Raw genomic sequence first — 10,873 nt, 5'->3', positions numbered from 1 at the left:
GGGAGAGAGATTTATAAAAGACGGTTAAAGAGGAGACGAGAGGAAGAAAGAGAGGCGTGGCAAAAATAAGAAGTTAATGTTTAGAGATTAGGGGATAGAGGTGAGAGGTCATGGGCAGGAGTGAAATGTGATATTGCAGAGAGATATTGCATTAGTATTTTTTTTCTTAAATGAGAATATTGTAATATAAACAGACCTGCATTCTCATTTTCCGATGTCTCATTTTTGTTGCAACTTAAAACAACACCGAATCGGCGCACTTTTGAGGATCGGCGTTTTTCTTTGCAACGGTGAAATGTGGACGGCCAGGGATCAATTGTTTAGGTTTATATATCAAATACGAAATAACCTGAATCAGATCTCAAATATCAATAGTGATTAATGAGAGGCCAAAGGAGATCTAGGTGAAATTAAATGATCAAAGAAACAAAGTAAGAGATCTCATATTCTAGAGAAAATCAACTCTAACGAGTTTGTGTGACTCACGCCTGTTTCATTGAAATTATTTGTGTTATAAACTTGACTAGGAACTTTACTAAGACACGGAAGTAATCACAATAATTGCGACCTCTTAGTAAAATTGTGAACTTAAAAGAAGCCTAGATGTAAATTATCCTTAACCCTTTGTGGTTTTGTTATTAGAAACTTTATATTTTTCAAACAATTAATTATTTAAACAAATGTTCTGAAAAAATTCAAAATTACTAGAAAAATCATATTGTTTTGAAAAATGAATTTAATGAAAAAACTCTTTACTCGTTTATAGTACTCAGAGCTTTAAAAAATAACTCCATAGTCGTGGCTGAAAAAAAGTATAATTATTTTAATGATTGAAAATTGAAAAATTTCAAGCAGATTCGGATAAGCTAAATTAATGATAAAACAAGACACTCCAAAGTTTTTAGGGTGGGTATCCATGACCTGCCTCCTCTCCACTTTTAAGATATTTGGAAAAAAAGCACTGTGTCTTAAAAGATCCACTTTTCCGACGAAGGATTAATAAAAAGCTTTATGAGCTTTAGCCTGAGATAGAAAACATAAAAAACTATTTATATAAAGTTATAAAAAATAAGATACCGATAACTCGTATGCTGAAGAATACCGGGAAATTCACTGCACAATCTAATTTTTTCTTGTTTTATTATGCGTTATATACTTTCCAAATGTGACCCTAACCTTGAAAATTGAAACGAATGTAAGTGCATTGTCCTTGCTTGCGAATAAAAGATCGTCTGTATAAAGATTCAACAGCCAAGTTTGACGAACAGTAAAAAGAGCCGCGCAGTCTGTTAGGGAAACACGAAGGACAGCATATTGCATACACACGGGGTGTTTGCGATCACGCATCAAAACAATGTAATATCGGGTACAAGTTGCCGTCGGCCAACAACCGATGTTTCATTGTACGAGGACAATGCGAGGTTGAGGTCCGTAAACACCTGCTACCTATCATTATACTCGCATAATTATCCTGGCTCGCGATCTTTTTGTTACCAAAATCGTTTCCCTATTTCTATACTAAAATAGTCTCCCTTTTATTTTTGATTTGCTTTTTATCCTTTCTTTTCTCTTCTAGTCTCGCGAATAGTTTTTGGCGATAATTTAGGTAATTTAGAGCAGTCGGTTTTATGAAGAAAAAGGGCTGCATGGTCAATGGTCATCGTATTTCAGGTAACAACGCCAGAGTGGAAGAAAAGGGTTAGGAGGGTGGTCGCGTGTGGGCGCTTTCCTAATTTTATTATTTTCAATATGCGAAACGCCTTCGTCTTCTGTTATTACATACACATATTAATTATGGCGGTATAAGAGCTCGTGCGCATTTTACTTCCGGATCCTGTATTGCCATATGCACAACAAGAATCAAAGTGCCCAAATTCGAAGGGGTGAATGCACCCCCAAAACTACAATGGCCTAATATTGCAAAAAAATGGTCGGTTATTTTAGAAGGGAGGAATGTTACATGCACGCACCGCGTCGTTTTCCATATATTCTGCTAGTGGAGAACGATTTCATTTATTATTTTTATATTAAATAGAATATATTGAGAAGGTATTTTCCGAGATTCTTACTGATTCATTTTGGTTTATATTATTTAATTATTTATATTTATTTTTAAGAAAATTCTTCTAGAAACAAAAGTTGATGTTGAAAGTTAAAATTTTTAAACACTTACTTATTCATTAATGTTATCTTTTTTCTAAGAATTCAATTTTACTGAAAAGTCAGTATTTTATTGATTTTATGAATAAATATATCTATGCATTTAAAATTTAAGTCAATAGCCGTGTCCATTTCCCTTGAAAATATGAAGCAAGCTTTATATTTAGTTAGAAAGTAAAAGGGAAGAGTTTTCAGAATTCAGTCTCTGAATTAGTATTAGTTTCAGAGTAAGGATAGCTTTGAAGTTGATAAATATACCCTATTTGGTACGATGACCTCCATTTGAGTATAACGGAGCCCAGCGTCACTCAACTTCGATGAGCAAATGAAAAAGCTTTAAAAAATTCTATGAATTTAAGCAAAAAAAAAAAAAAAATTAATTTTTGAATTTTTGTTGTGAATATGCACATATATGATTGAAATTTTAGGAAAGTCAATTTATATGTCAAATAAAAGATATGATTTTTGATTATAATAATAATCTATCATAAATTAATGAATTAATTATTTCTTTCCTCGTTGAAGTTCCTATGTTTCTGATCAATTGCTGCGTGTTTTTTACTGCGCGACTTTTTCCACCCTATCAATGTTAGCGTTTATTAAAATAGGTTCGACATCTTATACAATCGTCTTCAGCATTAAGTTGTTCGCCTTGCATGAAATGCTTTATTATTAATTTTCAAATTATTAACTTGTACCTTAGGTCATGAGAGAATTTGAAAAATCGTGACGAAAACTTAAAAAAAATGTAATGGCTTTTTTCAGGAGTCTAATCTTAGAAAAATTAAACTTTGAAGGTTCACAATACCGCGGATGCCTTACCATTCCACAAGTTCTTAATGATATCGCTAACCTCAGAGAAACAAATTATTTCAATCGGATTGTCCGACGTATCGTCTTCTATGTCGCGTTTATGCTGCTACATAGATTCACTTCTCAGTAATTTTATGTAAATGACCTATGGCCGTATTTTACTTCCTCCGCATCATATACTATTTCACCTTTTTCATTTCTAATTCGTTTTCCATTTTTTCTCATCTTCCGCTTTGATTTTATACTTGCTTTCTTCAACGAGTATTTTTATTTTTCTGTCCTTGTCTCTATAATAATTTTTAATTTAATTATCTCGATATCGCTAAGTGCCTGTAATGTACTTTCTTAGATACGCTCCCTTCTTTTCGTTAATGGATACGCAGATTTCATCATTCCACCACTCATCACCAGTCACTCTTCTTACAACCGCAGTGACACACACTTTAGTTAAACTTGTATAACAATGATGTCCCAGAATATTGTACATGCGTCCTTATATCTTTATTGTAATTCGTGCCTTAACTTATCTCTAATTTCTATTCGTCTTTCTGGTTTCTGTAAATTCTCAATCTTGATTCGCGCCTGTGTCGTCTTCCTAATTTTCTTTCTTCTCCAATCTTGATGTAAATTTATTTTTGAGATTAGAAGGTAATGATCATTTTTATGTTTAAAACCTCTCATTAACGTTTATTTTTTATTAGTTCTCTAAGTCTTTAATCCGCAAAAATAAAGTCAATGATAATGTGTCTATCTCCTCTGCACAATATGTACACGTGTATTATTTTTTTCCTAAAGCAAGTATTAATAATAAAAAAACCTTTTTCTTAGCATAAGCTAACTTCGTTAGCTTCTAAATCTATCTTTGTTAACATTTGTTTCTCGATCCATTCATATCTCCTAGTAGAACTATTCTTTCCTCATTATCGCAAGTACCTATAGCATCATTTAAAGTGCCTTTAACAATGTGCCTTTTATAATGATTTTATTTTCCGAAGTGTCTCGTCGTCTGGAAATTCGTTATGAGTAGTCAATTATTTTTGACGAGTTTAGCTATTACCCTTTCACAACTCCGCCGATTTTTCGGATCGACAAGACGCATCTATAATTGTTAAGGTGTTAAAAATAAATTGGAAATATTATATAAAATGACCTATCTAAACTGTAATGGAAAAATGTTCTCACTGATATTAACAGAGATTTAAATTACCAACATAGATGGTAATAGTGAAATAATGCCCAATACATTAAAGGGATTCTCATTTTAAAATTTCCGTTATTAAAAGTTTTATAAATTTATGAACCTAAAATCTTTTGTTTTTATTTTGAATACTTAACATTCAGTACAGTTTTAATGCTAAAATGGAAACAAAGTTACAGGTTTTAAGGTTTAAGTTTTAAAGTTTTAATGAAATGAAAAAATAAAAGAATCAATGATTTATATAGAGAATTTCAGTGTCATTAAAACACTGCTCATGTGCGCGGGTGTGGTCAAAATATAGAATTTGCTGATCAAAACGGTCTACAGCCTTCATATCTTGACTGATTTAAACGTTTTTTAAATTTTAGAGCATTGAATTTCTATCAAAAATAAGAAGTGGTATCATTAAAAATTAAGGAAAGGTTGAGGGAGGAGCTCAAAAGAATTTTTATTTGAACTGGTTGATTCTCATATGCCTATGAAATTTTAAAGAAAATACAATGTAAGGTACCCTTATACATAAATGACGTGAAGCTGATTTTCTAGAATTTTAAACAACGCGTACCTCCTTTTGTTAGAGTCCGTATGTTCACCCCCCCCCCCCTTATCAATTCCTGACTATACATTTTTTCATGAATTTATCACTTTAAATATATAGAGTAGACAAAAAATCTGTTTTTAATTGACTTATTTGTATTTTTCTATTGTGATTTCCACTATGAGGAACTAAATATATTTGCTAATTAATCATAATGTGGAGAAAAAGTGCTCGGCAAATGAGCATCATAACATTTTATATACAAACAAAGTAAAAACACCAGAGAAGGAACTCATACTTCGTTTGGAATGTACTAATGAACTACTAAAAGATCCAAATATCTCTTAATCTGGTGAAAGAGCGAAAATAAAATAATTGGTCTTTATCCAGTTGTTATTCGCATGTCTTCAAATATATATTTCGAAGGGTTTCATTCATAACAGGAGAGCTTTTTTAATTTCTTCAATATAGTGGATATTAACCGAATTTATTGATTTCTATGAGATTAATCGAATACTTCGGTAAAAGCTTCGGGCAGGAATTCAGTCAGGGCTATTCAAAAGTCTGTATCCGATTTAATCCGAATCAAACTGACTGAAAAGGATTAAACCCATGTTTTAATTATTTTTAATCCAATGTGTGATGACCGAATGAATCTGAATGAACCGAGCTCGTGTACCAACTGAACACACAAGAATGACAACTGTATAAGGACAAAAAATTTAATTATATACGAATGAAAAAAAAAAGTTTTCTGTGAAAGGTTTTCAAAATATAAAATTTTAAGAAAATTATAGAAACATGTGCTTAATATTTACAATGTTTCAGGGTGGTGAAATCTTTTTTTTTATTTTCCGTGTTTAAGGGCAGCCACACTAAATGTTACTTATCCAGTTGTCGTTCTCATGTTTTCAACTGTACTTAACATATATGTTTAGATTTATAAATGTGAACGTGTTTTGCGTAATACTCCCTCTCAGAATGAACCATGCTGGCATCAAATAAATTTTCCTAAAATGTGTCTTTTGCGTTCAAAATAGTTTGAATTTACAAGTTCCACTGCGAAATAGAATAACAGATCGTTCTGGAACATCAATACTTTATTCACATACATGCGAAATGGCCGCAAAACCAGGTCGAGGACTTTCGTGGTCAAGTCGACAGTGTCTATTAATCAGATATCGAAACGAGTGCAATTTTTTGTCCGGAACGTAGGGCGTAGGGATTCACCGCTCGAGGGTCGGATGGAAATGCAGTGGAATGGCATGCTACGCATATATGGGACACTCATGTTCATGTCGAGTACATGTGCAGAGGCAGCTCGTCGAGCCGTGAGTGCGTGTAAAAGCCGGTTGTAGATAGTTCTAGATAGTTATGAAGGTCAGCGTAAAAGCACGCGCTGTTACTCGCGAATAGGTTGAAAGGAACATGATGCTCCCTCCACGCGCCACACGTCGGCCACTGCATCATCCTACACCATCTGCTCAATAATGACTCCCATTACTGCGTAAAGGGACTTTTTTGTAAATTATTATCGATGCATTTTCTCCAGATGACTATACTATATCAATCACTATATATATTTGTATCTGTATCTTTATTGTCAATCAGTAGACTATTCAACACTTATTGAATACTGATGAACATGGGTGCGAGTTATGGATGATGTACTCACTCGTCTTGGATCGAGGCTCTCGTGGTCCATCCACGGTCACTTTGATTGCACGAAGGTAGGTTGCTACTTGGGTTGGCGTCGTTGAAACAGTAATCGTTATGCTGAAGCTCTTCCCTGAAAGGAAAACACATTTTGATATACCGTTTACTGAAATGCAGAAAGCTAAACATTTTTTTATAAAGAATAGATTGAAAACAAAAGGCTGCATATTGCTGATCGCCTTTGAATTTGTGAAAGTACCTTTCCGGAAATCTTCAAAAATTAAATCATCTGACTAATATCAAAATTAGGGATTGCAATTTTGACCATTTTAAATCGAAACGAAGGTTCACTAGTGGGGTAAAACCGAAAGAAGGCTTCTAGAGGGGGTGGAGCACTCGTGTGCATATATCATTGACGAAGGTCTCGAGGTTGAAGGTCCGGTATATTAATTCTCTCTCCATAAATGTCCGACGGAGAGATTGACTACGCGCTCTTAAACGGCCCGTCGCTTGCTAATATGCATTTGGTAATTCGCCGCTCCCAGCTTCTACTTCAGCGAGTCTACCGTTCTTCTCCAGAGGGCCAAGCGGATTTCTCTTACCATCTTTGAACCCTCAGAAGCACACGAAGACGAGATGGACGGGTCAAAGACATTTGGGAAGATTCCAGACTAGATCTATGAGGTGCTAAATGTTCCCTTAATCCTCCAGAACAATATCTTCTGACCCTCCTGAGAACTTTCGGCTTTGACTGAAGAAACTGCCAATAAAGTTCCAAATATATTTGACACAAGAGCTCCAAATTAGTCACCCTTATTCTTTACTATCGGGTCTTTTGTATCGTCTTTTATGTGTCTTTAATTTGATTGCTCCTTTATTCTTTTATTTGATTTTTTGCGTTCTTAAGATTGTTCAGATCCTTCACAAGTGTTAAAATGTAATAACCTTCGGTTCCACTGATGTTGGGCCCATCAAGTATTTGTCAGGAAGTACAACATCATGATTGATGATTTTCATAAAGGCTCTTTTCAATTGCTGGTTTAAGTGAAATTACCTGTCAGATAAATTTAGCAGAAGGTGGTTCAACCATGAGGAAGATCCTCTAATAATTTTAAATATCAAGAATTATGGATGTTGATCCCCTGGCGAGAAAAACATTTTAACAACAAAAAAAATGTAAAAAACTTTAGATCATCTCTTTTAAAAGTTTGCAGTTTTAATCCAATTTTATAATTTTGAGGGAATTATAATGAAACTGTTGAGAGGAAAAGCTTAGGGTTCAAAATGTTTTGAGTGTGTTTGAAGGGTGCTAGTCGGAAATTTAATGAGATCAATGTCCATCGTGGAACATTCTTTTGGATTTCCTGGGAAACGTATCGCATACACGTTTGTCAGAATGGCGTAAACGTCAACGATTTGTAATTGTCTCCCCTTGGTCCACCCTGGATTACCCCGTTGTGTCTGTCAACATGATAACCGGCATCAAACACCCCTGATCCCGCCACCCCCGGGAACTGCAACTGACTGCAAAGCGGCACGGCGTTATATTCTAGTTATATTCCACCCCTGATCCTGCGGTATCATCGCTCTCGCGCTCATCGTCCTATTTTCGTGTTTCGGAACACTGTTTTTCCAAAGTCTTCTATTTTAACACTAGGGATCATCACTTTGTAAATTTAAGAAAAATGGTTGCTTTGATATAAAAGGAAGGAAAAGGTTTATTTTATGCGAGAGATTAGATAGATTTGCTCAAATTTCTGATATGTTGGTCATTATCATTCAAAGTTGTACAGTTAAAACAAATTGAAAGACCAAAAAATTTATATACAAGGTTTAGTAACAAAATTTTTATTTTACAAAAAGATAGTAATCTCCAGTGAAAAGTTAGTACCTTTTACAAGAGTTTCTTCAATATTTGTAATATATTCTTTATTAACATTAGCAATCTTGCATACATGGAAAAAAATATCCATTAAATTTTATAGAACTAATCCAATAGTAGAGGATACGATGGGTAGTTTAATAAAAGTTGAAATTGTCTTTGTTTTACATTGCGTTGAACTATGAAACAAAACGTGTAATAAAGTTCTATAAAGTATAAAATACAGTCTATATCGAAGAAGTCTCGAAACTATAGAGAACAGTTCTATAAAATGATAACTGATTTTTCGCCGCAAAAAATTAATCTCTTGTATTACCACTATTATACTGTAATATTTTTTCACATGTTAAGTACACAATTATTTACTATTACACAATCACTACACTGTTTATAATCACACGCTATGGAAATTTTTATTGGCCGCGGGGTTCGAACCCTATGAGTTTCGCATTCCAAATTTCTCACACCTAAAACCTCTCGACTAACCTAACTGGAAGTATTACAACAACAAAATCTGAAATATGACGGACAGCTGTGCACGGCCATACGTAAATTTCTGTGAACCATTCTATAAAAAATATTGCAACACTTATAATAATATATGTACCAAGATTTTAGATTTTAGAAATATTACAAATTATTATTGAATATTTTATGTGATTAAACAAGATTTATATATATATTATTAGAATTCAAAGGATTTCTACAAATTTGCGAAGACTTCAATATATTTAACAGGCTTTAAAGAATTCAAGAACATTATTTATATTTTTAAATTACAGTGAATCCCTTCAATAGCACTGACTTCTATAGCCCTTCCGAGAATCGATGCCGCGCCGCAGGTAGGTGTAACAGGAGCTGCGCGGGGTCTGCGGTTGTCACTCAGTTGAGCACTCGGGCGTGAAAACACAAAAGCGGAATGGGCTACAAAAAGTCAGTTCCCACCCATTGTCAGCCCTAACATCGGCGCTATAGAAGAGTTACACTGTACTTTAAAATCTCAAAACTCATTTAAATTCTACCGAAATTCCTCAAAAGTTCTTCAAAATTAGTTAAAATTTCTTGAATTCATCAAAAATATCTTGAACTCTTTTAAATATTTTGAAATCTTTTAACATTCGTTTATAAATTTAAAAATTTTTTAAATTAAATAACTCCGGTTAAATCTGTTGAAATTCCTGAAAGTCTGTTTAAATACCTAAAAATATTTTTAAATTACATGAAAATCCTTCAACTCTTTTGATTTTTTTTAAATCATTCAAAATGCTTTCCAAGATTTTAAATTCCTTTATTCACTTAAACCATATTAAATCCATTGAAATGGCACAAAGTCCCTGAAAATGACTAAAAATCTCTTGGACTCATAAATAGTATTTCAAAGTCTCTAAAATCTCTTGAAAATTCCTGTTCTTTTTGGAATTCTTCTAAAATCTTTTCAACTTTTTTAAAATTACTTGAAATATTTTTTAATTCATTTATAAATTTTTTACTTTTTTAATTAAAAAGAATCTTTAAATCCCGTTAAATTATAAACTCTCAATATCTCAAATGTGATTTTTACGAAAGTTTTCAGCGTTTTTTCATGAATTTCTTCATATATTTTATTAACATTTTTAAATCGGAGTTCAGGAAAGATTAATGAACTTTTTTCCGTGTATCTAGAAAATTTTATAATGACGGCATGATGATGACAACATGCTCCTCTACATTTGATATTGAGACACATTTTGTGAAATTTGTTAAATACTGATAATCATTGGTAAATAAATTGCAAGATCAAGATGGTCTTTTATGTACAAAAATTTCCATCTACGAAACAATCTTTAATCCCTTTTCCATACATGTAGGATTACGTTGCGGTTTTTCCCATAAACTTTGCAACATGTGCTATGAAAGACCTAACAATTTCAATCTATAATCTCTGTTCTATTCACTATTTACATAAAAAAAATCTGCTACAATTTCTCATATCCTTAAAATCATTGCGAAAAAAATGGTAGGATTAAAATTCTCTTATATCAGCCAATTTGAAACATTTTTTAAGAAACATGGAATATTTTACATATATTGAACAATTTATAATCAATTTCCATCGACTATATATAGATAAGAAACTTTCGAAACAATTTCTTGAGAAATTTCTTAAATTTTCCTCATAATCATTGACAGAACAATCGCAAAATTAAGACATTCTTTCCTCTAATAAGTTTGGAAGATTTTCTATTTAATCTCTTTTTCGTTCATGGCCCGTATAAGACATCTCTGCTACAATTGGTCAGTTCTTTTCCAAACACATTGACAGACAAATCGCAAGATTAAAACACATTTTCCTCTACTAACTCCGGTATTATGCTATCTTTTGAATTTAGAATCTTTGTGATTAAGTTGCAGTGTTTCAAAGTGTAATATATCGATTCTGTTGAAGATGTCACTCGTATTTTCCTACTCAATGAGAAATGAACGGAAAAAAATTCTTGAGGCGAACGAGTGAATCGAGAATATATTAAACTCAAAGAAAGTGTATGCTTGAATTAGGTAAAACGTTTAGTTAGAGGAGTTACACATTTAGTTACTTTATGTAAATTGTTCTCGTAAATCAGGAATTTGGACAAAATTGCTAAGTTCG

The 10,873-nt window shown here is 32.9% G+C and overlaps 1 protein-coding gene across 1 annotated transcript in view; it reads right to left on the bottom strand.

The window, feature by feature from the left end:
- LOC117181724 (protein lozenge-like) overlaps positions 1–10,873 on the bottom strand; it is a 94,948-nt gene that overhangs the window by 59,988 nt on the left and 24,087 nt on the right. Inside the window, exon 3 of the mRNA XM_033374671.1 lies at positions 6,385–6,498. Within this exon, the coding sequence (XP_033230562.1) occupies positions 6,385–6,498 (114 nt within the window). The remainder of the gene's footprint in view (positions 1–6,384; positions 6,499–10,873) is intronic.

Source organism: Belonocnema kinseyi, chromosome 10, assembly GCF_010883055.1.
Source record: "Belonocnema kinseyi isolate 2016_QV_RU_SX_M_011 chromosome 10, B_treatae_v1, whole genome shotgun sequence".
In the NCBI taxonomy this organism is placed as follows: Eukaryota; Metazoa; Arthropoda; class Insecta; order Hymenoptera; family Cynipidae; genus Belonocnema; species Belonocnema kinseyi.
The sequence above is the reverse complement of the archived record's forward strand: the minus strand, read 5'-3'. Positions and strand labels throughout refer to the sequence as shown.